General features: G+C 42.3%; 1 protein-coding gene across 3 annotated transcripts; it reads left to right on the plus strand.

Moving 5' to 3' along the window:
* Nucleotides 1-8,034: 8,034 nt before the first annotated feature.
* Nucleotides 8,035-26,489, plus strand: tango2 (transport and golgi organization 2 homolog (Drosophila)). 3 transcript variants are annotated; one of them, XM_030105663.1, is made up of 10 exons: nt 8,035-8,202; nt 8,627-8,675; nt 8,902-9,017; nt 13,412-13,500; nt 14,811-14,930; nt 15,594-15,711; nt 24,174-24,241; nt 24,421-24,574; nt 25,096-25,200; nt 25,654-26,489. In XM_030105663.1, the coding sequence occupies exons 3-10, from the start codon at nt 8,962-8,964 to the stop codon at nt 25,772-25,774; spliced, it is 831 nt and encodes a 276-aa protein (XP_029961523.1). In that variant the 5' UTR covers nt 8,035-8,202; nt 8,627-8,675; nt 8,902-8,961; the 3' UTR covers nt 25,775-26,489. The 3 variants fall into 3 exon arrangements, with proteins under 3 accessions (XP_029961523.1, XP_029961526.1, XP_029961524.1); XM_030105666.1 differs by having other exon boundaries at nt 8,036-8,202; nt 24,424-24,574; XM_030105664.1 differs by having other exon boundaries at nt 8,087-8,147.
* Nucleotides 26,490-27,476: the final 987 nt, after the last annotated feature.

The raw sequence follows: 27,476 nt of genomic DNA on the forward strand, positions 1-27,476 counted from the left end.
TGTAGTTTTCTGTGGCTTTTACCTGCAATTTTCAAGAAAGTAAAGAAGAATTTGCATGTTCTCTACGTGTGGAATGTCTCCAGGTACTCCAGGTTAGCCGCACAGTCAGAAAACCCACATTTGAGGTGAAGTGATCGCTGTAAACTGGAGCATAAGTATGGATTTATGTGGGATTGTTTTTCTCTCTCCATTTGCTGACTTCTCCAGATCGCGGCTGCCTTCGCCTCAGCTTGGATCTGCACCAGCAACCCTCAACCCTAAGCTGGATAAAGCAGTAGAAAAGATGGATGGACATTTCTGAATGTCTCAGCAGGGAAAGGATAGGTGTACTTAACAGCATTAATATTTTCTGGATCCTCGTTAACTCTAATTTAAATGCAGGAACCACAACTGTTCTCTGAATAGATCATATTCATGCTGATGCATCACCAAAACACTACACCAATTTAAGTAATAAAAGAATACCTATGTGTTTGTGAAACTGAAGACTGATATTAAAAAAAGTTTCTCTGTGGTCCAAACAAGACTTTAGTTTTATCTATTCAGTTGAGTCAACATAAAATTTCCATCTTCTGGTCTGTGTGTTTCCACTGCAGTGAACACATACCCAACAAAAAGAGGAGCTCTTCCTCTGAAACAGCATTAACTGTGCAATATATTCTCTTGATCTGATAAAGTCGGACTGCTCAAGCCTCACATTAGTCTCAGATAAACCACTGAATACGTTTTCGCACCAAATACTGTAGATTTTCCTCTGCCTCACATGTGTCTTGGGAAGCAGTCTTGGTCAGTATAAAGGAGAGGAAAGATTAAAATTAGCCAGATTGCTCATGTGGGTGCTGCTCATTGCTCCTTTGCACAGCAAATGTTTTAAACCCCTCAAAGTGAATTGGCCAATGAAACTAACAACATACAAGTTGACTGGAATTCCTCCGCTGTGAGCTGGCACGTACAAAACCACATCCTCACTCAAAGTGGATGAAAACATTATTTATTCCTTCCATTTTCCCGTTTTAAAATGCTTAAATCTCTGCAGTGAAATCTGTCTGTTTTCTAAGAGAGGCTGCAAACGTGTTGCCACACTTTTAATGGAATGGAAGCATCAATAATGGTATTAATTACACCTGTGCTTATGAGTCAAAGTGTCTGCTGTGAAAAAAGCCCCGTGGGCCTCTGGCAGAGTGTGCCATTAATTAAAGGCTTAAATAAAAATGTCATTCTTTATTGTCCCCCAACTTTTGTAAAGGAAATGAATCATGAAACATAATGTGCTGTGTGGTTTAATCACATAAGTGTTGATTTGAATTTCCAAAATGACTGTTTTCGGTTGTTTCGCTGCAGCCGATGCGCCTCAATCTCAGTCCCCACCGAGACGTTAGACCTCTCCGCTGCAAAGCCTCCCGGTGTGATTAAATTATGGTGCTAGGGGGTAGTAATGAGTACTCCAGCCAAAAAAGAGGGAGAGTATTTTCTCTGAAGTGGGTTAATAAATATCGCTGGTATGATGAAAAAGAGCCTGGTATCAGATCGTCTTTCCACCATCAAAAAGACAATATTCACGAGAACAAAAAAGGAAATTCAAGAAGGAAATGCAAAGAACAGCAGTGACATTTGCTTAATTGGTCACTCAGTGGGCCACAATGCCTCAATCCACTATTAAAAGACCACATTTCTCTCAGGGACACTCGATGTCTAGATACTAAATCCTTCGAAGTCGTTGCTTAAAAATAACTACGTTGTATTGCAATGCATTGCAGCTGCTGTTTCAGTGTATTGCGAAAGAAATTAATGTGTAATACGGACCATTCTTTTTCTGTTGTTTAGTACTTTCTTTCTGCGAGAGCTACAAAGACAAAACAAAAAAACACAAATTACTGGCACAACAATATTGATATCAGCCTTCAGAAATATGCGACTGTGACTAATCCAAGACCGTTGTGCCCTACATCACATAAAACAACCTTCTCAGCGGGCGTTTTTCTTTCATGTGCTCCTGCGAGACAGTCAGAGGAAACGTTTGGGAGATAGCAGGGGCACGGAGTGTGAACACACACACTTCCTAATGTGGACGAATGCAAAGGCAGCAGCTGAAAGAGTCACCTCACAAGACGGTCCTGGTTTGAACCTGCCTGCTGGCTGCGTTTCATCAGTAAAGTTTGCATGTTTTTTTTGTGTGTGTGTATGTGTGTGTGTGTGTGTCCAGAATGTCTTGATAAAGTGGGGGTTGATGGAAGTAAGACATGTAAATTGTGGCTTCGATTGAAATCTACATTGTGTCAAGACTCGTCAGGCCCATCACTTCTGACACAGAGACCAGACCTGACAGTAACCGGCTTCTGCGTTTACGTCCAAATTGCGAAGTTGCCGCAGGGCTGACAGATACGAATCCGGCGTCTTCGTCAGACGTCGTGCTTCCTAATGGATTAAAGCATCAGACCTTGAACTGCTCTCCAGATTAAAGATGACCCTAGGACTTGTCAAGTCCATTAGAAAAATGGCATTTTAACCTTTAGAATCATAAAATAGCAATAAAAAGAAAAAAAATACTTCCATAGAATAATAACTAACCTAAAGCCATGTCTCCTAGGTATCTCTTAAGAACAGGACAAAAAACAACTGTCTAAAAACTTGAATGTCCCATAACAATAAAGACAGATGGTTATGTGTTTGAAACTTTGCGGATCTGTTTTGTTCATCATTAGCTTCCTTGTTAACTTATACTTATGGAAATATATCTTACTTCCCCTCAAGGAAAAACTGAATACATAAATAAAGGATAAAGCAAATGTGGCTCTTTTTTTTTTTTTTTTTTTTTTGGTCGATATATAGGGAAGTCTGTTAACTTAAGTAGCAAAAGGGATTTCTTTCACATTAGCATTCGGGGGGAGTCGGTCTTTTTGTTCCCCCCTGGTGTTTTGCAGTTTTCAGCATCGTGGTAGCGAGTGTGGAGCTTCTCGTCCTGTCCAGAGACTGCTCAGTCTGGGACTGGAGTTGGATTTAGTGTTTGAAATGAGCTCCTCTCTGATTATCAATGAGCCCGAAATGTATTCTGTCAAAGTGCAAACGTGCTGACACAGAAGCACCTGAGGAGACATTTGCAAATATGACTGGTGGAACAATATGCCAGCCGAGCAAGGCGAGGTTCGACGCTCCACTACATGAAATGAAACAGTGGCTGCAGGTAAGTGTTCAGACTGTAATTGCCACGCTGACACGGCGAGGAGTGTAGCAGGAACTGAATTCAATGAGCTTCTGATTGTGGCAGAACTGTCGGCGATAGCTCGAACCTGCCTATAAGAGGGAATCAAAAATAGAGCGGCTTCGCCGGGTTGCTGTGATCCTCACTCTCTCTGACAAGATCTGGCCTAAATTCTCAGGTTTACATGTGATCCCTGTGAAACTTTGACACAAATCTCAAAATTTCTGACAGATAACTGATCAAACGGTTTTTACACCGACTTGCTGCAGTAAATCACAACTGAGCGTAACCCAGAAAAACTGTAGGACCGTAACAAAGTGAGCAAAAGCCAGAACATCTGGCCTCGCTTCTCACTTCTATTCAGCCCAAAGTGACCACTGCGAGTCTTGTATTTTCTCCTGCAACTGCAACCTCTTTCCTGGTTTTTCTAAGAAATACTTCACAGAACCTGACACACACACCCTATGCTTTGCATCGGTTCTACATCCTTTTTCCACTCAAGTATGAACCTGCAGGTGACTGAATTGGCAACAAAAAGGAGAGACTCCATGGGCTTGCTGTTGGAAAGTGGTTGCTGACACTCTATACTGTATAAAAGCTGGGGAAACATGGGAAAAAAAACTCATCTGTGGCAGACTGTCTTCTGATTATGTGTTTGGAAATATGTTTCAGTGCAAAGAAAGTCAGTAGTCTTGGACACAACTCAACCATTTCTGTATATTTTTTATTTAATAATGGAATATTCAATTTAAGTTTTAAAATGGTTTCATTTTCGAAGTATAACTATTCATACAATCGAGTCTTCCAAAGAAGGAGTTCGGCTGCGGAGCTGATCAGACCACAGCTTCACCTGCATTCATTGTCAGTGTGAGGAAGCACCATAATCATGTCAATAAGGTCGAAGCAGCAAAGAAATCCATGCTGACCCAAAACAAATAGCGAACTAAACTATGGAGGACTGCCTGGTGCAGCATGAGAGACCGTTGTATTTGTAGAACTGTAATAGATCCTGCAGTTCAGACTAATCTATGAGGATGATACTGTAGAAAAGCCATTTGGGAAGAACCCTGCTGGAGATATTTTACCGATTTCTCTGATCTGTCCATTTATCCATTTTTTATATCTCACTTTATCCAACTCCACGGACTGTTGGAGCCAATCCCAGCTGATTATAGGTGAAGGCGCGGTACACCCTGGACAGGTCGGCAGTTCGTCACAGAGCAAACGCAGAGAGACAGACAGTCAAACACACTCACATCTACATGCAATTTCAGAGTCGCCACTAAACCTCAAATGCATGTTTGTGGACTGCAGAAGGAAACCAGAGAACCTGGAGAATATGCAAATTCCACTCAGGAAAACTCCCCCAGGTCCAAACTCGAAGTAGGGATTGCTGTGAGGCAAGACTGCTAAGCACGTTATCCCACAATGCCTTGCTCGCTTATGACCGAACCTTATTTGTGAGGCTCATATGAATCATGACTTTAAGCCATCCATCATCCCGGCCTGCAGTGTGGGTCTCTCTCGGGTGGGCACAGGGCAAAGGTGAGGCTTTGACTGCTCTGAGGCCGACAAAACTGAATCTGCATCTGTTGGAGGTACAGTTTTGAAGGAGTGTGGAAGTTTATGGGAGTAGCTGTGTCAGCTACGCCTGAATGGTTTCAAGAAGGATCTACTGGCTTTTATAGATGTGATTTTCATCTGAAACACTTTGTTTTACATGTAAATATGCCTGAGGAGAAGCAGATCAAGCTTGACAGCAATGCATGCTTTGTAGATGAAATAAGACAAATTATTATGACTCTGAATAAGCTTATGAGAAGCAAAAACACATGCAGGCAGCGCCCCTCCACCGCTATGCCATTACACTATAGAAGACAACAACCACTTTGCCAATTGCTTCTGCAGACCACAATTTTAAAACTCCCTCTTGAAATGAAGTCCAGTAATGTAACTGCGGCCTTCCCACTCACTTACCACAATTGGTCCGTGAATGAAAATTGACCATTGAGCAAAGCTTCTCACAGCGCAGTCGGGAGTCCAGTATTTCAAAAGGCCCGTGCATGACATGCATTCAAGCTCGCGAACAAGCGAATGCAAATTAATAGCGCATGTTCACAGTTAATTGCTTTAATTGCATCCTACAACACCCCGGTGCCATTAGAGGGTAGCGGGGTGTGAAAAAGCTGACCAGGACTAATCACAGTCTGCTAAGAAGTTCACTTGAGGCCTTTTAAACGGTCTGGGCTCGGGCCATTGTTTTGATGGATCCATTCGTTCTTGCGTTTCGTGCGCGCATGGGAGGTGAATTCTGCACTATTTAACCCGACAACCTCATCAGTCCGGCCACCAGACAGCCGCCCCTTCTCCACATGAGGTAATTAGAGGAGACGGACCGGAAGACTCTCCATAGTAACTCACTCACAAACAGGAGGGGCGAATCGATGCGCGAGTCCGGAGGAGATGATTGGCAGCTCGTTGCGGCTCTCACTCGCTGCCTTCGCATCTGTTTACCGACCCAGGGTTCACAACAACACACGCCAAGGCACGCCGCTCCGACAGCGATCAGCCTCCACACTGCGCTAAACGTGGATTCCTCCGTCGTACCACTTTAAAAGCGCCGAGTATTTAACAAAGGCGCGATTAATGCGGCTTTAACGCACCGGCTCCGTGCGTCCTAATCAATATGCTTCAGCCGAGCACCTGCTCCGTCCTCTGAAAGCAAGCCCGAGCTTCATTTTCTGCTTTTTCCCCGCGTTCATTGACAATGTTATGACGATATTGTTGAAATCACACCCTCCTCTTTCTCCTGACGGCTCCGGCTGAAACTTGGCGTTGCGGGATAATCACCTCATGGATTTGCGCAAGAAAGCGGAGCGCCGTGTGGCAATTACCTCAGTTTCTCCTGTTCATCCTTGTTCTCCAAAGCGAAGAGGCTCCCCCGGTGCGATGAGCAGTACTCCCAGCTCCGGCTCAATGCCGTTATTCTGCATGCAACTTGGCTGCAGCAGGGAAAGCCCACTACTCTTTCAAAGCCTCCAAACCTCAGATTGTAGTTGCCAGGCTGCTGCTGGCGCGTCTCTTCCGTCCAGCTCCACACGCACAGAAGAAGAAGAAAAAAAGGCAATAATGAAAGCGAAGTAACCTAACTGGTGTAAAAGTTACTGGCTGTACTCGACTGTGGGTTATAATTACACTGATGAGTGATTGCGGTGTGTTGTGTGGCTGGAAGGCAGTGCAGCCTTTATCCCTCTCATCCACATCCACTCAGAGCTGGATGCTGCTGTCGCTCACGGACAGTGTCTCCGCCCCATCACCACTCTGTGTATTGGAGGGATGCTTCTGCGACTGATTGCCAGGTTATTTATCTATAACTACGTGGCTTACTCTTGATTTTTGCCCTCATCACTTTAATTCCTAGTCATTATTGATGTATTTTGGTTTGCGTAAAGATATAATTCTTTAAACCCGCCTCCTGAATACAACATAATTCGAACATCCTCATGTTTCTGTGATGAACTCAGTACTTCACTGTTATTTTTTTAAGATGTGAAATTAAGGTTTGCTGTTCAAACTGATGAGGGAAAGGGAATATCATTAATTTAATCAACTTTCTTTTGTTTTTTCTTTGTTGATGGTTTTGCTGTTTTGTATTTTTGTATGTAAATTGTAGTCTATGTTAAAATGTATTGCATCAGCATAAACCAGCTACTGTCTTCAGCCTATCCCTTTTTGGCCATTTAAAGTAAACAGTATTTGGTGGTGTATGTATTTTCCATGTAATGAATTACGACCAGAAATAAACCTTTCACTCATTCACTTATTCATATTGGTGATTAAATTTGGACTCATTTGTATATAAGGTTTGCCCATGTTTTGTCAAAACCATTTTGCATTGTAAAATCAGCATAACTACAAAGGAAAACGTAAATAGATAGCTGGTCAGACTTCCTAAACAGAAAAATAAAAACATAGCAATTATAAACGCTAAAATTTTATTATCTAATTTTCTTATAATATTTTCATAAATAGATATTTCAGGTGGTTTGGTATCCCTTTTAAAGCCCAAAGAGAAGAGGATTTCATTGTTATACTCTGGGATACCCAAGAGTGTACGGTATGTAGGCAAGGCAAATGTATTTATATAGTTCCATTCAGACACAAGGTGATGAGCAGTGCTTTACAAGGAAATAAAGGAAATCCATTAAAATGAGGCAATTAGGAAAGTCATAAAAGGAGAATGAATAAAGTAAAAACTTTACTAAAATAAAATAAGTAAAATACATTGTTTCTTGGAAATCCTGAATAAATAATAATGTTTTATTATCTTATTTGAACAAATGTGTTCCAGTAGTCCCCAGGTGTTCATGGAGTTTGTTCCACAGGTGAAAAACTACAAGCTGCTTCACCTTGCTTGCTCTGACTCTGGGAACACTGAGGAAACTTCTTCCTGATGAGCTTTGACAGATAACCAGCTTTCACTCTATTAATATTGCCCGAGATGGACATCATGTTTTGTGCATTTTTGAAGAAAAAAAGAAATTCATTCAAAAGGTTATTTCAGTCAAAATGTTCGCTGCATTTTTATGGACTTGACAAGTTAATTATTTGTTCAACGCTTCATTTTTCTATGGCATGTTTCCGTTTTGAACAGAACTACAAATATCTGTAAATGCGACTTCCTGTTTACAGGCAGCTTTCTGCTGCTTCCTGGTGAATCCACCAATCAGAGCGAGCCGTTAGAATGAGCACTCGATTTGTTCGTCAGCGAGCACTGAGGAAGGCGGAGTTAGCAAGCAACACTGAGGCAGCATTACGCGACGCGGTCGGAAGACATAAATCGAAGTAACTCTCTGCTGGGACTTCCTTTGTCAACAGCAAGTGTGAAGGAGCAGTGTGTTCGAGCTGCTGCGAATACACAGGCAGGAGAAGGACGACCGGCATAACAGTAACTAAACAACGTCATATTTGCAGTCCATTTTGCCGTGACCGTCTAAATTTAGGTAGGTGACTGAAGTCGTCTGGGTTCGTCTCAATGACGGTAGCAATGCTAACGTTAGCAAGTGATACGTTAAATTCTGCTGACGGTCACCGCTCAAAGAACAATGTCTAAAATTTGGTCACTTCTGCAGTGTTTGCTCTGTGAGGCAGGACTCTACAAAGACGTAGACGCTATATGGCAGTCTTGCTCCCGTGTCGCCTGCCTGCACAGTTATTCAGTAGTTAACGGTGTGGGTCACTCGTTGCACCCCGGCAGCTTAGTATTATCAGATGGTTATTATTGCTGACGAAGCAGGTCATGAAATACCATGACATCATGTCTGAGTTTAATTTACCTTTGCACTCACTGCATTTCCCCGCTATGATAAAGGTGATAAGCTGATGACATGTTGGACCTGACGCCTGTCATTGTCACTGTGGTTACAGCATGCACTCTGGATCATCACCGTGTTTGTACTGCAGACCAGCACACATTGTAAGTATGGATCTCTTTGTAGTTGAAGGTTTACATTTTGATTTGTCTGTATCAAGAGCTTTATTTTACTCTCTGGGCTTATGGTTTCTGTTTACAGACTTTTATCAAAACTTTTCTCAATATGTATGAAACTGTAGAAAGCAGCCTCACATGCGCCACTCTACTACATTGCAAAAATATCACACTTTCAACACTTTCACAATGTTTTCTGTCCTTTGTTTTTCAGATATGACAAAAGGTGGATGTAAAATAAGTGAAGCCTCTGTGATCAACCTACTGTACATCCATGTGTATAATTTTCTTCAAGTTTGACCCCCGGCCGGCATCCAAGAATGCCTACAGGTACAGCTATTAACTGTCATTTCATTTAGACATGCTCTGTGGCACATGGAGGTTGAAGCAGTGTCATACAACCTGTTGCACAGGCAAATACGCACTGAAGACTTTGGTAAAAGGAGCAGGTCGGGCTTCTGAAAGCTTTTGAAAGTTTACATTTGCAGAATATGTCATTTGTCATTCTTGGAGTCAAAAGTTCAAGACAAAAAACAAAAATCAGACATATGCTGGGCCCAACTCAACTAATCATGGCAGCAAGCCCACTGCCTGGATTGGAAAATAACATCCAGGTTGCTCAAATGTGCCTGAATGAAGTATCGTGACACAGTGTCACTCTGTTATCTGCATATCAAGGAGAAATACTTACGTTTTGGTCTTAGGTTTTTAGGGATATCAACAAAATCCAGCACCACAGTTAGTTTTCCACACTGCATCTTTTCCTCAGATCTCTCTCTCGCCATTTTATTCTTTTCAATACCTCCATGTGCCCTTCCCTCTGGTGAATGCTAACTTGTTTCAGTGGTCAGCATAGAGCGGTGCACCATGAGCAGTCAGTGTGAGTTACGGTGGGATGTGCATCCCCGGATTATTATAATCCCCCGAGAGCTCGAGAGCGAGCGCTTTGACTGGCCATAGTCCATCTCTGTCCTTCCCTCTGGGAGTTTGACCTCACCTAAGGAGATCACACCAGAGGTGCTTTATGAGAACTGAGTCAGACCTGAACCTGGGGAGAGGTGAAATGTCAGGTGTCATAACGTGGTTAAGGCGGTGTTATATTTCGACTCGTAGTAGTTTCCCTTTATTGTAGAGAAGTGTAAATCAAAGGAGATGCGGAGCTTGCTTTGACTGAAATGGATTGAAGGCAAGAATAAAGTTTCATTAGGAGTTGTTATTAAAGCCCTCGCGGCAAAAGCCGACAGTAATGTGTCTGCGGGAGTTAAATGGGTTCGAGTTCAGAGAGAATGACTCACTGATTACCCACATGCTGGGATTTCTGTTTCTACATCCAGTCTTCAGGCTGCTTTTCTGGCTTGGTACAAGAACACAGCGGCAAACAAACAAGCAATATTGTAATGGGATGTAAGACATAAAGTCGCCAGCCAGAACATTAGATGCACTTTGTGAGGAAGCGTCACGTGTCACTGCGACTTTAAAGCTCCCTTCATTCTTTGCATCTAGGTGCTAAAAACATTATTCATTTTAACTTTGAAGCATCTTGCAACTGTTTCTAGTTTGTCAGCTGCATGTCATTGATACTATTACACAATTTTGGAGAGTTATCAGTCAATGAATAAAAAGATACACATCATTTGACTGTGCAGGCCGTTGATGAACGTGTGATGTGATAGGAGCATTGTGAAATAGCAGGTATGTAGAGGTATAGATTCTGAATGTTTTCCTGCACCTTGTTGAATTCGTGCCACTGTGAATGAAGGCAGTTCTGAGAGCAGAAGCAGTTGTTGGACATTGAAGGAATTTCCTGAAATCATCCAACCTGCAGTCTGTTTACATCTTTATTAGGCTGACTTTAATGCAGCCAGGTGATGTCCTCATTAACCAGACGAAACTCTGACTTTTTCATGTCGATGTCTCAAACTTTAGATGAAATGCTTTAGATGAAGAGTCACGGAAACAGTTTTCTGAAAGCAATATATAGATTAACTGCAAATTTCCTGCTTATATTGCAGAATGTGTTGCCCAAGCTGCAGTGCTGGAAGAAATGTCAGGCACTCACCAAAATGAAGGAACGGTCTGTTGGGAATCATAGATATCCTTCAATATGCAGGTCTGTGAGCCGTTATTGGCTGAAAAGAAGAAGAAGAGGAGTCGGGGTAGAATGTTGATGAGCCTCGATACATTTCAGCTCCCCACCATCCCTCCTCTGATGAAGTGGGCTGGCTGGTTGCTGTGATCTGAGCCACTCACATGGGGTTTCCCCCCCAGGATCCGATAGCAGATGCTTTCTCCTGCGAGCCTCATCATTAGCGTTAGCTTTGTTTTTTGGAACAGTGGTGGCTCACAGTGTGACACGAGGACAGGCTGTCATTAGCCTTTGATGCACCAAGGTCGACTCCGATCAGGTCAGCTTGTTTCATTTGTTTGCTCTTAACAGGATCCGAGCTTCCATCCTGAAAGATTAATAGGACGGCCTTTGCCAGGCAAAGAAGGAATATACACTAATTGTGAAGGTCAATACATTTCAAAGGGGTCTTTTTCTTTTTTTTTTCTGGCCTTTGTAGTTTGCTTTAAAGCTATTTCATCCATCCTCCATACTATTTTATCCACTACTTAGTATGGACAAGGGCAGGGTACTCCCTGAACAGGTCTCCAGTCCATCACCAAACAAACCCAGACAGATGGTCACACTCTAGTGTTTAGTCTAGTTTAGTTCATATCTCAATATTTTTTTTCTCCAAGTATATAAAGGTAGAATAATTTGAATTTGAGGGAGAACATAAAGCCAGGAACTAAACATTACTCACTGGAATTGCTCATGAGCGTCACGCGGCACAATGCTAAAGTCATCCTTTCTCCCTCCAAGCAGGAAAATAACAGCGTGTTTTTTTAGCGACTGGATAGGACAGGCTGGATTAGGCTGTATATGTGTGTTGCTTTGGGATTGTTGGCTAATAGAAGCCAAACGCGGGTTCGCAGAGCAGCCACTAAGTAGTGTTGTGCTTCTTAGCTACACATTTGACAGCAGTGACCTGCTGGTAACGACGTGTAGAAACAAATGGCTGGTATTCCATTAGATACGGGTCACAATGCACTCACTTGTTGGTAATGGCCGTAAACATAACGGCGCCATTACCGAGCGACATGCAGAGTAATAACACAGGTCAAAGTTCAATGATGAGCTGACATGCAACCTGTGCTCGAGACTGACAGACTCACATTGGAGGGGATTTAGTATAAATCAGATCTCACTCTGTTGGTCCTGTTTGCTCTTGGATGCAGCTGCAAATGTTTTTTGTGTTGCAGCCTTGCTGTGGCAGTGAAATAAAGAACATTTAGAGCAGGATAAAACACCTGTGGAGGTTACTGTGCTGTCACAGCTCTGCAAAGCAAGACGCAGATGAGATGGATTACTTGTTTCAATTCTATTATATTCAGGGATTTTTTATTTTAAAGCAGGGCGTTTTTCACTACTTAAATGAAGCCATTTGATATTTAAAGAGAGAAAAGTGAATCTTTATTTTTTCACGGTTGCTTGCTTCAGTCAACTAGAACATTACTAGTTAGTCTTGAGGACTGACCGCCCCACATTTCCCTGTGTTTCAACGCACAGAGCTGCAAATAACTTCTATAAAAAGTAACCCAGTTTTAACTTTTTAGTAAAACGCTGATAAAATGTTTGCTCCTTATCAGAGGGTGAGATTGTCACAGCCTTCAGAGATCATGTTGGTATCACATCATTCTCACAGTATCTGATGCTCACACAACGTAGCAAACGTTCACTGAAGCGTTTTGCCACAAGCTTCTGGTCGGTGTCAGTGTTAAGCTCACTAATGGTACTCAAACAGCGTGACTCTCTGTGGAAAAATATGATTTTTATTAATCACAGAATTGCAATCAATGTCTTTTCCATATACAATTTTCAGCATCATCCAGCAAACCGAATAACAGGAAAATTCTTCCGGTATGATTCTATAGAAGTGAGCGTTTTTCCGTCTCTCCTCTGTGATTTGAAATAACGCTGTGCAGATTTCATGCAGCATTACCAATACAATGTGATGGATGATTCATCTGCAGGCAGAGGAATTAAAGACATAAAAATAGGACTGTGTGTGTTGATAAAATTGACAATGAAATATATAATTATTATCAATTGTATGATTAATATTAATTCTGTTCCACAGGGAAGGGAAAATACAGGTTTCTTGACAGATTGTGTGGAAAACAGTTGTAGTTATTCAAACTACATGTAAATCACATTAGAAAATAAATGAGACATCAGTTGGATCAAACTGCTTCACGAAGCTGATTTCACAAGCACATGAGAGTCTTTTAACTTCAATCATGAGCTCTTTCTACAGTTTCTTTTCTTCTCCCTCTCTCCTGTTAAGACTTTTCTTTTTGTCTGTCGCGTCTCTTTTGATCCCCTCTCCTTTCGGCCGTCATCAAAGCGCCCGCTCCTCCTGATATATCTTCCATCATTTGTATCATCTGCATCTTGTCGTATTCGTTTCTGGAATAAAATACTCATGACTCATTTGAGGTCCGTATTAAGTCTTGAAAAAATGAAATTGCTCAGTAGCAAACACCTGACTGAATAGTAAAGACCTGCTCCGTTCACCGTGGAGTGCTGTGCATTAACAGATAAGTGAGGAGTGCAGTGGCTTCTCTTGGTGTCAGATGCAAACCAACAACCCAGTGATTTCCTCGTTTCATCTCTGCAGGCTGATTTTGGCTGCAAACAGAGATGAGATCTACAACAGGCCTTCCAAAGCTGCAGACTTCTGGGGGACTAACGGCGAGATCCTCAGCGGTGAGTTGGTCCAGTTCTCAGCAGCAGGTCAGCTCTCCGCCCAGCGTTTCTGCCGCTTGCAGGAGATGGTAGCATAAATTAAAGACTAACTTCTTGTTTTTTGGAACTTTTGCATAATGAGTATCATGCGGGGCTTGAGCTTCAGCGAAGGAAGGAGTTCAGAACAGTCTGACTTCAGAAAACATCAGTAAAGAATAAGTAGAGTATGGAACACTATAAATGAGTAGCCATGCCCTGATGTGGAAATGCAGGAGATTGAGTCTTGAGGCCATGCTTGACACGGCTAAATGGCTTTCAGTAATCAAGGGAAATCTGTCTCCATCAACTCTTTATTTAAACCTCCTTCAGTCTGTCACAGGACGGCCTCACACGCAGTGCACCATATTTAGTTGACTGATGCTCAATACACATTATAGCTGAGCAGAGAAATCAGTCATCTTTTATTTCCCTGCTAAAGGAGGAAACTTGGAGATCGTCTCATTGTTCATCAGTTTCCCTTCCCCCCCGTCTAATGGAGGGGTCAGGACTCCACTACTGGTCCCTTCATTGATGGCTGTTTTTATGCAGTCTGACAGAAATAACTGGCTCTGCCTTATCAGCGGAGCTGGGGGCAAGGCGGCCGGGCATGGGGGCGGAAGGGCAGCAGCAAAGCCCTGAAGGAGCCGTAGCATGACAAAAAAGGAAGTAAGCGATAGCTCCCGCTGGGATCGGGATTACTTTCCCCCCCAGCGCCAAGGGACCAGGAGGCTTTTTCTCTCCTGGCCTCTGTCAGTGTAAGGGGACCAGTCTTTATTGATCACAAGGAAGCATAGGAGGCTTGCAGAGCTACACCTCTTCTGAGTCTAGCATGGGATTTGGATGCCATTGTGTTTTTCAGTAATATCAATTTCTTTTAAAGAAATCTACAAACATATCCATGGTAGAAAAAAACTGCTCAATTTCCTCGATGTTCTATTAATTTGTCTTTTAATTTCTGCAGATGTTATTTCCCTAATTAATTTGAATCAAACACTCCTTTGTAAATGATTGTCACTTGTCCTTGTTTGGATTTTTGCAAGTTGAACTGACTCATTGTGTTAATTTAGTGAGTTAATCGAATGTAGCGAGGTGACTTGAGAGCCACCGGCTGCAAACCGTTCTGTTATAATTACAGTTTGTAATTGGATGTCTCGCTTTCTCACTTCTTCACGACGCATCGTCAAGAGAAACACATTTTTTCAACTTCAGACAGTGAAGTGTGTGGTCAACTTTTTATGAGGTCACGTTGGAGCTGTGTTTACTGAACGTCGTCCTGTTTTTGTGTTCAACAGGTCTGGACCAAGAGTATGGAAAGGAAGGCGGATCGTGGCTGGGGATCAGCAAGAGGGGCAAGTTGGCGGCGATCACCAACTACATGGACGGACGTCCGAACCCGGAAGCACAGGGAAGAGGTGAGACGGCAGTGGAAATTCACTCAGTCAGAAATATAGGATTAAACACACAATTACAGCCGTAATGGACATTACAGAAGCCATCTTTCTATTCATCGTGTTAACACAGACAGTCAACACAGTTCAGAATGATGCAGGATGCACTGCAGCAGGGTCAAGAGATGGATCCACGGCTGATGTGTGCGCTGCATCCATTGTTGACATTACATAAAGCAACACACTTCCTCCACCGATGGCGCCGCTTTTGCAGGAAGGCTCCTCCATGGATTGTTAACTTGTGCTTTCAGTTGCTTGGAAACGGCCTTGATGACGTACCATTATCTACCGCACTAAAAGGCTGTTTTTATCTCAATCTGTGACGTCTCATTTAGGTCTCTTCATTCCAACATTATCAGATTATTTGTGCGTAAATGTCTCATAAGTATTTGCGCTGATAGATCGAAGAGGGTTCAAGCTTCCTGTATTTATGTTTCATTTTTTGACCAATAAATCAACTGTTGTTTCATTTTATCAACATTGTTAGTGATAGATGTGGCTAAATTCCTCTTTTTGACATGTGAAAACACATGCACTTGTTATTTTTTATGTTGTAATCCACTGCGATGAGAGAGAGAAATCAGACTTTGAGGCTTTTTAGAGCTTTTTTTTATTCTGTCTTTGCAGGATTTCTGGTGTCTAACTACCTGACAGAGAAGGATATCGACAGCTACTCGTACCTGAAGAAGGTGTCGACAGAAGGCCACCTCTACAATGGTTTTAACCTCATCACAGCCGAGTTCAAGTGAGTGAAAGACGTGATGAAATCTCCCCGAGCGGACCGGCAGTGAGTGTTCACGCTGAGATTTGGTTATGAGAATGAAAACTTGTCTAAAGTCCTAAAACATAAACAACAACTCAAGGCTTCTTCTTTCTTCCCTCTTCTGCTTCACCAGCCTTAATCTAGTGACCTGGTGCAGAGAGAAACAATCAAAGTGGTATCAGTTTCTGTAATGTTGAGGCCCTGTAGACAATTGGCATGAAAACGGGTCTTGGTTTGTGCCAGGCAGAGGTGAAGGTTCAGGTGCGGTGTTCAGGATGTTTCCCCAGCGGGGGAGGAGGAGGAAGATCAGGGTTTCCACAGAGGAACCTGGTGTAATAAACTGTGTTCCCTGGTTACATCCCTTCAAGCAGCATCTCCTCCCAGCGGGATTCTCTTGAACCTCTGCATCTCTTCTTTTGCTCTTGTTAACGTCACTCTTGGGTTAGTGAGATATTTTAGTTTTCCGCTGCATTAGGCTCCAATAATGACTTCTAGAAACTAAAATGCCGACTAATCATTTCTGCCAGTATGATGGATGGGTTGCTATTTACCGAAGCGTTCCAGAAAGAGGTTGAAATCACAATTATCTGACAGCTTTTATCAACTGTGGCCTGCTAAATTATTCATCCGAGTCGCTTTAAAAGGGCATCTGTGGTTTAGTCTTCAGATTTCAGTCGCCTTGTGAAAAGAGAACCTGCTGCCTACATGCGTGATGTAATTCTAAAAGACTGAAGCCGAATCTACAGGCAGGTCACTGACCTCCAGTCCCAGCAAAAAATAAAATAAAATAAAGAAGCTGCATTGTTTTGGATCCAGCCGTGTGTTTCTAGTCTGAGTTGTGGAAGTACGATTGGGTGAAACGCGTAGGATGAGACTGTTACTTCATTCTGGCATAACCTTGTTTGGCTGCGGAGCCCACACACACGGGCAAGCAGGACAGAGGTTAGATTTATGTTTTCTTTCATAATGCTACAAGAGAACAAGAAAAAAAAAACTTCTGCTTGACAACCAACCGGCATTTGGCAAAAATGAAGCTGATTACATCCTCAAATCTGACATAGTTGTCGAAAATCTATAAACATATGACAAAATGGTATCATTAGGAGCATCGAAAAAGTTTGTCTTCACGTTGCGACTTATTTTAGACCAGTGTAGCTGCTGTTTATTCCAATCTGACAGCTTTATCGTTGTATAACAGAAACTCTTGATGCACAGTGTTTTTCTTACTCGAGCATCTTATTTATGTCAGGTAGAGAAGCCGACACAAAGCAAGCACACTTGACTAAAGGGTAGAAATGACTTTTATTCTGCCTGTTCGAGCTTCATTCATTCCTCTATTTACAGCTGCTGCTTCACAGACTCCGTCGTGTTTTCAGAGTTTGGCCTAATGGGTCAGTTTCGATGTGCAAACGGTCGCAGTCAGAGTCGCGGGGAGCTGGAGCCAGTCCCAGAGAACCAGTGTGCTGGAAAATGTGCCAACGGTGGTGTTACTGTAAGACGGGGGTGCCAAACCCAGTTTAGTTTATGCGAAAAATACAGCCCAGACCGGTAAAATAGAGCCATAATAACCTTTACACTCAAACTTTAAAGTTTTTCTTTGAAAATGTCCACACTTCTGTTGAAAGTGGAAACAAATGAAGCTCCTGCCTCACCACACCCTGCCGATTGATCGCCGTTGCTTTGGTCTCCAGTGAGTAGCAGCTTTGTTACGATTTCACTCCATTACTCTCATATCCCCCCCGAGGTCATACTCCGGATGCAGCATGAAAGATTTCTCATTTTCCCGTATCTGCGGTCCGTGAGGTGAACTGAACCCTCTGGAAAAACGGTGTCTCACTTCAATCAGACGTGTTTGCTGCTGTAGGTTTATAAAGACAATATAGCAGCTTTAGGAAAGTTACTAAGTCAGGTCTAATTCCCATCTAACCACCTTTTTCTTAATATCTAGTCGAGTAACTCCATGTCCTTTTGCAGTAACTGTCAGCTGCAATGAATTTTTCACACTTTAGTGTGTAAATCAACAAGTCTGTGCAGCTTTCTTCTGTGCTGAAGAAACTTCAGCTAAACCACTAAATTACCTTTTTTTTTAATGGTGCACTGAAGCCATCAGGACGCTCAGCGTCTTTGGCACAGTCCAAATTGCATTTTCCTCTGACGAGTCAATAAGGCGCCACTCGAGGCTCGCAGGACAGCGGCACGGTGAAAAGGGAACACGTGTTTGTGTAATGATAATGCTTTCTGTCTTGCAGTGGCGCTAAAATGAGGCGGCCTCACGCTGTGAAAGCACAGCATATGTTTTCCCCTCAGATACCCATCTGATGGGCGCCGCGTTCGCTGCAGATACGGGTGACACCGTGCGACAAAAAGCCAGCCTTCATCTTCTTAATAAACACAGTCATTACCGGCCTGTTTGTTTCCCACTGTGGTGTGTCTAGCAGCCCCGAGGAAATAAAGCATCTAGTTTCTTTCTGGATCAATAACTACATCTGGTGGATAGCGAGAAGCTCTATATCATATTTAGAGGAGTTTTTTTTTTTTTTTTTATTCATCCCAAACAAGAGCCATGATTTATGATTGGAAGCCAGAATGCGTTTGCCATTTTCAAGCATTCTCTCCCCACCTGAGCTCTTTCTAAAGTATTATCAATATAATTGATATGCATGCAGGCAGAAGCTTGTACTGTTAACGTACAAAATGTTTTCATCATTAATGCATTGTGACTTTTTAACTTTTGTCTCACCAGATCCACCTCGATGAATAATATATAACCAGACGTGGGTGAATTTATATGAAGTGTGATTTAGTCACTGACTCCCGTCCAGTTACTGGAACATGTACCGAGCTCGTGTCATATATATTCAAATTTCCGTCTCCCATATTCTCAGCTCGGCTCTCTCGAGGCTCTGCAGCCAACATTTTCCCTGACTCTTCCATAGCTTTGGTTTCCGATCCCGCTTTAAGTCACTCGTGCTTTAAAGCCAATGCCCAGAGATGATCCATTTTAATGAATATCTCCTCTGATGTTCGCCTGCAAAGAAATGCTTCCTTTTATGCGCTTTCAGTCAAACAGAATGTGGCTGTTTTACAAAAACAACTGTAGAAAGTGGTTCAGTTGTATTGCCTCAAACCATGTGTTGTATTTCTTGGCAGCAGCTTGTTCAATCTGGAAAAAAGAAAAAAAGAAACAGCAGCAGAGCTGAAATGCACATTCCACGGTATCAGGGGTAGATGAACTCTCAACATTTTAAAGAGCTGCCAATGTTTGCATTCTCAAGGACCTGCAACGTCACCTGTGGGGAAATCACATTCTCTAGTACAACTGAAAAATGACTTGCTGTGGTTCAACAGTGAAAAAAACCCTCCATTGTTCATGGACTCTGTCAGAATGTCTAAAAATTACCACAAATATTATGGACTGAAATTGTGAATCTGCTCATTTTATCCCTTAACTTTTGGAAATTTAGTTGGCGCTTCAAGGCAGCACACTGTTTCGTTTTGAAAAGTCTACTTCATGAATGCATTATGTGTTTTATAGCATATAAATTAACATGAATTCCACAATCCCGACTCAGCAAGAAGGTTTCTACACAGGCTACTGTGCAATTTTCACAGTCGTACTTTATTATCACGGTGGCTTTAATGCACGTGGCTCATGCAGGTGGTTTGAGTGCACAATGCCGCTCTCCACGCTGCTGCATTCTTATATCCAAGAATCGAAAGGATTGTTCTGTGCTGGGAGAAGCTAGGAATGGAAGCAGATGTGTTCTGTCATTTGACTTTCTTAAAAATCTGCAAACTGTTATTTCGTTGTGTCACTGGGGTCATCTTAATGAAAACTATAGCTAATTATCTGTAATTTTAAATCAACTGTGATTAGTTTGCAAGATTAGCAAGTCATAAATCAGCGCAATGAATAAATTAAATGATTAAAATGCTTATCTCATGCTGATATGAAATGTCAGTTGATCCCCTGTTTTAGTAAAACATTTATCCAGATAATAGTTTGTTCGGATGGTCACGACAATACATGAATATATCAAAGTGAAGCAGGTGTACCGTTTACCTTTCCACACATTGGTTTTTACCATTTCCATAACATGTTTAACCTATTGTCGTGCGTGTTGTAGGTTCTTGCTGGTTTCGGTTGTGGTTGAATGATTGACAGACCCGCACTGTCGTCCATAGAGCTACCTCAGAAACAGATTTAAACTTCCCCTCCCTCCGCGCCTGACATGTGTGGCTGCACCTGCACAGATATGAGCACCTGAGCAACATGCCTATCGACATTCTGAGCTGATAACGCTGGAAGCCGGTCCAGCCGTCTCCGGGCAGCCACGCCACAGCTGGCGGTGGGGAAACTGCTCTCCAGCCTCGGCATAGAGGACTCTTCATTAGAGCGTCTCCCAGCCAGCATACTGATTACCTCTCTGCCTGGGCTCTGAAAAAGCCTGTTTTTTTGACTCTTCCCTATTGGTTCCTGCTCTGCCCAGTGGTCTCCACCCCCTGCTGCTCCCTCATCTCAGCCCAGATCAACCCACCACACACCTGATGGGACTCACAACACCACTGCCAGCTCCAGAGAGGAGAAATAGAGCTATCTCTCTACAAATCTTCCTCCTGCTCCCACCACCGGCAGTTTGATGCATATCACAGGCCACAGTGTGTACTCTCTCACACACACACACACCAGACTTTTCAAGTAGTGTTGAGTTCAGGTCACAAGATCAAAATAGGATTTCAGGCATTGTGTAGAGCTGACAACAAATGAAAGCTTTCCAAATTCTTTCATTTCCCCGTAGCTTCCCGTGCCATCTGGATCTCATTGAGGAGCTACTGTGACGACTATCACCCGAGTCAACATTTGCCAGCGCTGACTGTGTTCATAGAAACCATTGAAAGGCGGAGAAAAGCAGAACACAGGAACATTATTAAGGTCTTGGATTTGTTGTTTGTCAGGGAGATAGTGTAATGTGAACCGGCAGCTTGGAGGTTTCTGCAGCAGCTGCTCAGCCACATATTTTTTCCTGCCTTCACACACACACACACACACACACACGCAACGCGCTGCCCCAGTGTGTGAGGTTTGCTCATATCAGTCTGTGTCATCAGATTACTCCCACAGTGTTTTTGCTGAGGTTAAAAAAGAAGCAAGATCCAGAGTAAAGCGTGGTGTGAATTACAGAGCGAGGGAGATAATAAACTGACCAAGCAGATGGGATCAGATCTTTTTAATTAGTCCGCTCACATCTACTTCTCATGGTCAAATGCAAGCGTAGGAACACTGACACTCCATCTCCACATCATTATGTTTATATAGCTGGGTTAAATTAACGGATAATGAACCTCATTGCCTTCATTAAAATAGAGTTTCAATGTTAACTTGGGTCTGTTATACCATTAAAAGTATTATTTTTTTCTAGGGTCTTCAAACATCTTGAGCTATTGTAACATAAATCACATTAAACCGCAAAAATCACAAATTAAAAAAAACGTTAAATGGTGTATGAGTGCAGATAGGAAAAGTCCTTTTAAACTGAGTTTAAACAAATTTCTAGATGGATAGAATCACTGTTTTTTTAGCTTCCCTCTAAAAGGTAAAATGCATTATTTTTTATAACATCTATGTGAGATGCACCAAATTTAAGTTCTCCCTCACCATTTTTATGAAATTCACACAAAAGTTACTTTTGGTGAAGGCAATGTATTGTTTGATGTTCTGATAAAGTATTATTATTAATTGATTATTAATGTTCCTTTGGCGTGAGGGGGAGTTGCAGTGTGGCGTGGTGGTGTAGTGGTTAGCACTCTCAGAAACAGAAGATCCCCACATGGAGTCCTTACTGCGTGGAGTTTCCTGGTTCTCCCTGAGCATGTTTGGGTTTTCTCCAACTGTTCTTTCATTTATTCCTCCCTCAGTCCAAAGAATGTGTTTAAGGTTAAATGGTAACACTAAATTTCCTAATGCTGTGAATGAGTGAGTGTGTGTTTGTCCTGTGAAGGACGAGTGACCGTTCCAGAGTGCACCCAGCAACCCTAAATGAATAAATCCTTATGGAGATAGTGTGGTCAGGCTCAGAAAATACTTTAAACAAAGAAATCAAAGAGAAAATGTTTAAATGCTCTTGACGACAGTAGAAAAGCTGAAATCGGTAAAACGGCTTCAGCAGGACGCTGATGAAAGTTGCAGGTTTACATTCAAGTGTTTATGAAAAGAGGAAATAGAAATCCTGGAGAGAGGTGGGTTTCTGCTCGGCTCGGCAGATGGTAATGTCACAGAATCCACGGCCCCAGCCAGCCCGGCCTGTCAGCACCACATTCCGGTCGTGGTGGTGGTGTAATGATGTGGGGATGTTTTCTGGAAACATTTAACACCATCAATCATGGTCTCGGTACCACAGCCTGGCCGAGTCTCGCCGCTGACCATGTGTGTACCTCTGCGGTTTGCTATTTCCCGATTGCTGCTTCCATTTACTGCAGTTGGCATCGCTCGCCAGATTTCAATCCGGTGGAGATCTGATAGAGCTGAATTCTCATCATGAGCATCATAGCTTCAATAAGTAATGTTACGCAACCGTGTCAGCGTGGAGCGGGGCTTCAGAATAGTTTTCCTGGAGCCGCGAAATGAGGCGGGCTTGATTGTTGTTGTTTTAAAGCGAAGCGAGACGTTATCTAACAGTATGTGCTCCTAATAAAATACCCAGCAGGTGAGCCGGCTGTGGTGTTCTCACATAACTCTAACTACAATTACCTGCTTTTTATTTATACGCAAATTTTTGAAAATTGGCTCAGAAATCATTTTTTTTGTCTCCAACAATAGTTAAGAATAAATTGTTATTGAGAGGGTGAGTTTTGTCTGATCCCTTCCCAGGTCCCCAGATCATGTAATCTGATTTAATCTTCCTGACGCAAAGCGAGGTTTTTCAGGGTCTGTCTCCAGGAATCCCGCTGCAGTGGATTTTAACCAGCAAACCTTTGGTTACAAACATACTTCCCTAACCTCTATGCCTCTATGAAATAAAGTGAAATTGATATTCGTAGCCATTAATTTCTTTGTATCGCTGTAACTTTAAACCAACCAAACTTTTGATTTGGTTATTTAAATTGGGGGTTTGAAATATCTGACTCGTTGGCCAAAAACAGCTGGAAGGAGGCTGAATTCCAGCCTGGATGGTTCAACAGGTCAGGAGTGGAAACCGCACTACCTGGGGCGGGGAAAGGGACAAACATGCCTGGATTTGAACCCATGACCTAACCGTCCTGCTGCGGTGAGGCCGCGCTAAAAAACACTGACCGCAATCTTTCAGTAGGAGGATCTGCTGTTCCAACCTTGTCCACTTGAGGTCGCACTATTTCGATAAGCCTGAGATGTGGAAATGAACCGACGATGCAGCGCTGAGAGCGAGTTTCACCTTTCTGGCTTTTGTAATCCTAATATAGTTCTTATATTGCACTTCACTGCTCTGGCCCCATGCAGATTGCATTGGGTTGATTTAAAATGGGTTTGGGTCACTGATCTGAATATTTATCAGTTAATGCTCCTTTGATCTTCGCATTACTCCATGTTTTTGTTCTGAATGTGACATATGTTCTCTCGATTGAAGGGATCTATGTACAACACATTCCACTTCCCTAATGTCTGCACTAGACCTGGGGCACACCTCCTGTTCGGTCTCTCTATTTGAGCTTTTAAAACTACCCGCTGCATTTTAGTTCCAGAAGTCAAAGCCCAGCAGCATATCCTGTCCCTTTATAGCTGCTCCTCACTGGGAAACTTTCCAAGTTGGATGTTGAAGCAGTGTTGCACCACATTTCAGATTGAGTGATGCCACTTGTAGGGCTGTCATAAAATTGACATCAAAAAATTCATTCCCCCTACTGGTTCAAAGGATTTGGTCATGATTTATTATTCACTCTCCTGTACCAAAGGCATGACAGATGCCCTTGATGTCAGATAGATTTTTCAGACTGAATAATTTCCCTCGAACTGAGGACTGTGCAAGGAGATCTAACAGTATAACTAAATGCTTTCGTTATAGTCAAAGGTGTTTGTCGCTCTAATTTGTACTCTGAAGCCCTAATTTTCCCCACTTCTCCTGTTAGGAAAACATTTACATTCTGCAATTATGGTAAGATTTCTGGTAATTTCCCATTTGAATTGTCCTCTTGAATAAAAGAGTCTTAGATTCTCTCCTCCTTGCCTGAAAAACTAATCAATCATTAAAGAAAACGGTATGGTGCCCTGTTGAGATTCTCTTTTCACCTTCAGCTCTCATTTTACATGTTCCCCTGAGCAGTGTGCCTTTGAACATCGTTCCATCTTCTGCTGTTTAATTTAAGACATCATTATTGCGATTCTCCGCACAGCACTCATAATTAGACATAAACAAGTTTAATCATCACTAAATGCGTTGTCTAATTTTCTAATCTTGCTGTGTCCCATCCAGAGCCAAACAAGACATTGTGTGTTACTATGGAAACAGAGGCAGCCCTGAACCCATCCGTCTCAATCCAGGTCTGTGTTTTTTATTTTGGTTTCTACAGCAACCATTCATTTCGCATTTCGCCCCTCCCCGTCCACATTGGTCTGACATGTCTGTGTTGATATTGGTCCCTGATTGTGTCACAAAAAGCACACAGACACAACTTAATAGTGTGTATTTGTTGTCTTTTTTTTTTTAATGTATCCCCTAGCAGGAATCTATGGTTTAAGTAACTCGCTGCTGGACACGCCGTGGAGGAAACTGCTGCAGGGTAAACGTCACTTCAGCAGCGTGGTCAGTGACCAGACCCTGTCCCGAGATGGACTGGTGCAGGAGCTGCTCACGGTCCTCAGTAATGAAGAACTGTGAGTGACAAGACGTATTATTCTTTATTGAAGAAATACCTGAAGCTGGTGCCAGGAGCTCTGACTTGCTTGCAGTAGCACACAGGCCGATCCCAGGTCATTCCTGGAACGGGCAAGGTGCTTCCTGGAAAAACTCACAGTCCAACACAGAGAGGCAGGAAGCCACACGCGTTCACCTTCAAACCAATTTAGGTTCTACGCTCGTATTGTGTTGCATGTATATTGCCTCTAGATAGTTGGGACAGATGTTTGGGTTAATTTGGCAAATCAGTGCTGTTTCTGTTCAGTTGAGTTGATTTTTGCTTTGACTCGTTTGCATGTAAAGTAGCTCTTTTTAGCATATTTTGAAACAAACCAAGATTAAACTTCTGCATGTTACTGCAAGAAATTCAAGCTTGAAATTAAACCTCCATCATCTGAGAGTAAACAGGGTAAATGAGCGGATGAGGAGGATGTGTCAAAAGTGACGTGTGTGTGTGAAAACTTTCCCTAAAGAGCTCTGCTGTGGTTTAATTCACCAGGAACACACCTGATCCCGTTCAGGAGAGTCAGGGTGACGGTTACAGCAAGTCCATGGTCCAAGCTCTTTCAGCCGTGTGTGTTCGCTCCCCTGTTTATGGCACAAGGTAGGTGTCTCCACATCTCTCGCCCCCATCTCCCTCCTTTTGTCTTCCCCCCGTTGTGACGGGCAACCCCACACTAAAGCTGCAGCACTGCAGAAACCAGAGATCTCTTGATACACACCAAGCTGCAAGGTAATCAATCTTCCACTGTGAGGAATTGAAAGGGGATCGCCTGCACCGTGACGCCACGGTGGGTTAGTGAATACAGAGCCTCTCCTGTAACCTAAAGGTCAGCAGGTTAGTCCTTGCCAAAGCCATCAAAGCACACTTTTACCAAGGAGCTGTTTGCAACTGGCTGCTGTCTGTTGATAAGGAAGTTTGGATGAATAATTCAAATGTGGAAATGTGACCATTATGCTATCTTTACCCCGCCTCCTCCTCGTCCTCCTCGTGTGGTAATATGAATGTTTTTTTTTTTTTTTTTTTTTTTCTTTGTGTGTGTCCCTGTCCATACAGGACCAATACAATAATCCTCATAGATGCAGAAGGGAACGTGACCTTCACGGAGCGCAACATGCTCGACTGCGACACGAACAAGTGGAGCACCAACTCGTTCCAGTTCAAGCTGCAGGAGTGAAGACATGATGGAGGAAACCAACCGTGTGCCTTTCCTTTCCTTCGCCCTCAGTCCGCCTCCTGAGCCTGCTTCACACCAAAGTAGCTGTTTGAGCGGGAGACTCGTCTGCACTTTGTTCTTCACCCAGTCACTCGCTGCCTCATTAGCATCAGTGAGATGGACCATCTGTGTTTCTGATTTGAGATATGACACATAATTTGAAGACGTGTGCTTATTTAAGAGATTGCCAAAGGACATTAGGAAATAATTTACCTACATGTCACAAACCTCTAGAGTTGTGTTGCTTCTGTCACAAATTGCTGATGTCCACAACATGATACTGTAATCTTTCATGATTATGTGGCTCAAATTTTTACCATTTTCTCTAGAATGTGGGGTAAATACGCCCCCTTTTCTCATTTTTCAGTTTGAAGCTTGAATTGTTTCCCTCTGAGATTGCATGGTTCCAACAATATTTTTCTAGAAAATGTGTAAAGCTAAATTTAACGCACAAAAACAGTCATTAGTATGCATATCATAGTATTGCAGTGGCCCCAATTATTGGTATGTAAGTAGTTTGGCTCAATCTCCATACAACAGTAGTATTCAGTGGTGGTTCCACCAAATATTGGAGTGTTGATTGTTGACAGTTTCAGGCACTGGATCTTTGAATTCTTCCTTGGTAGAGTGAAGCATTTTACATACACTTGACAATAAAGCATTTTATTTAAATACATTTGGTTCTCACACATTGGCACAAATTTATTTCGGTAACAACTTGGGCTGTTGCAAAAATGCTGGTGTCGATGCACTCATGGGAATCCTGTGGGAATGGCCCAGTGATGCTCAAGCTTTTCATGAAAATCTAATATATTGTGACAGCCCTGGTAGCAACATATGATCCAGATGTGACTTACCAACCCATCAGACATTGCAAAGAAATTATTAGACATTTTATTATAACTCTGATCACTTGTCCAAGGCATTTGCCTTGATGTTTACTCTTGCTACATTTTGAAGCAGAATAAACAAAAGTCGAAATAATTTGTGAATATATTTTCTAAAATTACATTTAATCTTCAGGTGCCTTAAATAACTCTGAATGTTGTCTTATCAATAAACAACACATGAAATCTAACAAACAAGGATACAGTATAATAGTGTCAAACTATTCATGAGTGTTTTAAAACATGATATGAAAGTCTTGTTTTTTTTTTTTTTTTTTTTTTTTTGCATAATCTTTTCTATACATAGCATCACTAAGACAACAATTCAATGTGCACCCCAAGAATGTGAAAATGTGCTCAAATAAATTTGTAATGAACATTCAGATTTCTTTTGAGATAATAAACAGCAAAAGCCAGAAAACAAATTGCTCAAGACATACTGTAATCGATTTCACTTTACTGGTAAGCTTCAAGAAACAGTGTTGAAATAAGTTACGGATTAAAATAAACTGCTACTTTCAATGTTTTAGAAGCTTGGTCCACAAATGAGGTGTGGTTAAACTGTGGCATGGTTTTGAGCCCGGGGAAGCTGAGGAACCCTGTCCACTTGTCTCATGTCTCAGAAAATTCTATCTTTCTGCAGGTTAAATATCAAATGTTGATATATTAGCAAACAATGACCTCTACTGGCCAACAGGGACATTACATCACTTTACCTTATGTCCTAACCAGTACATTTAATAAATAAGTAAGAGTTTGAAATATTCTGAATATGA

Source organism: Salarias fasciatus, chromosome 12 (assembly GCF_902148845.1).
Source record: "Salarias fasciatus chromosome 12, fSalaFa1.1, whole genome shotgun sequence".
Classification (NCBI taxonomy): domain Eukaryota; kingdom Metazoa; phylum Chordata; class Actinopteri; order Blenniiformes; family Blenniidae; genus Salarias; species Salarias fasciatus.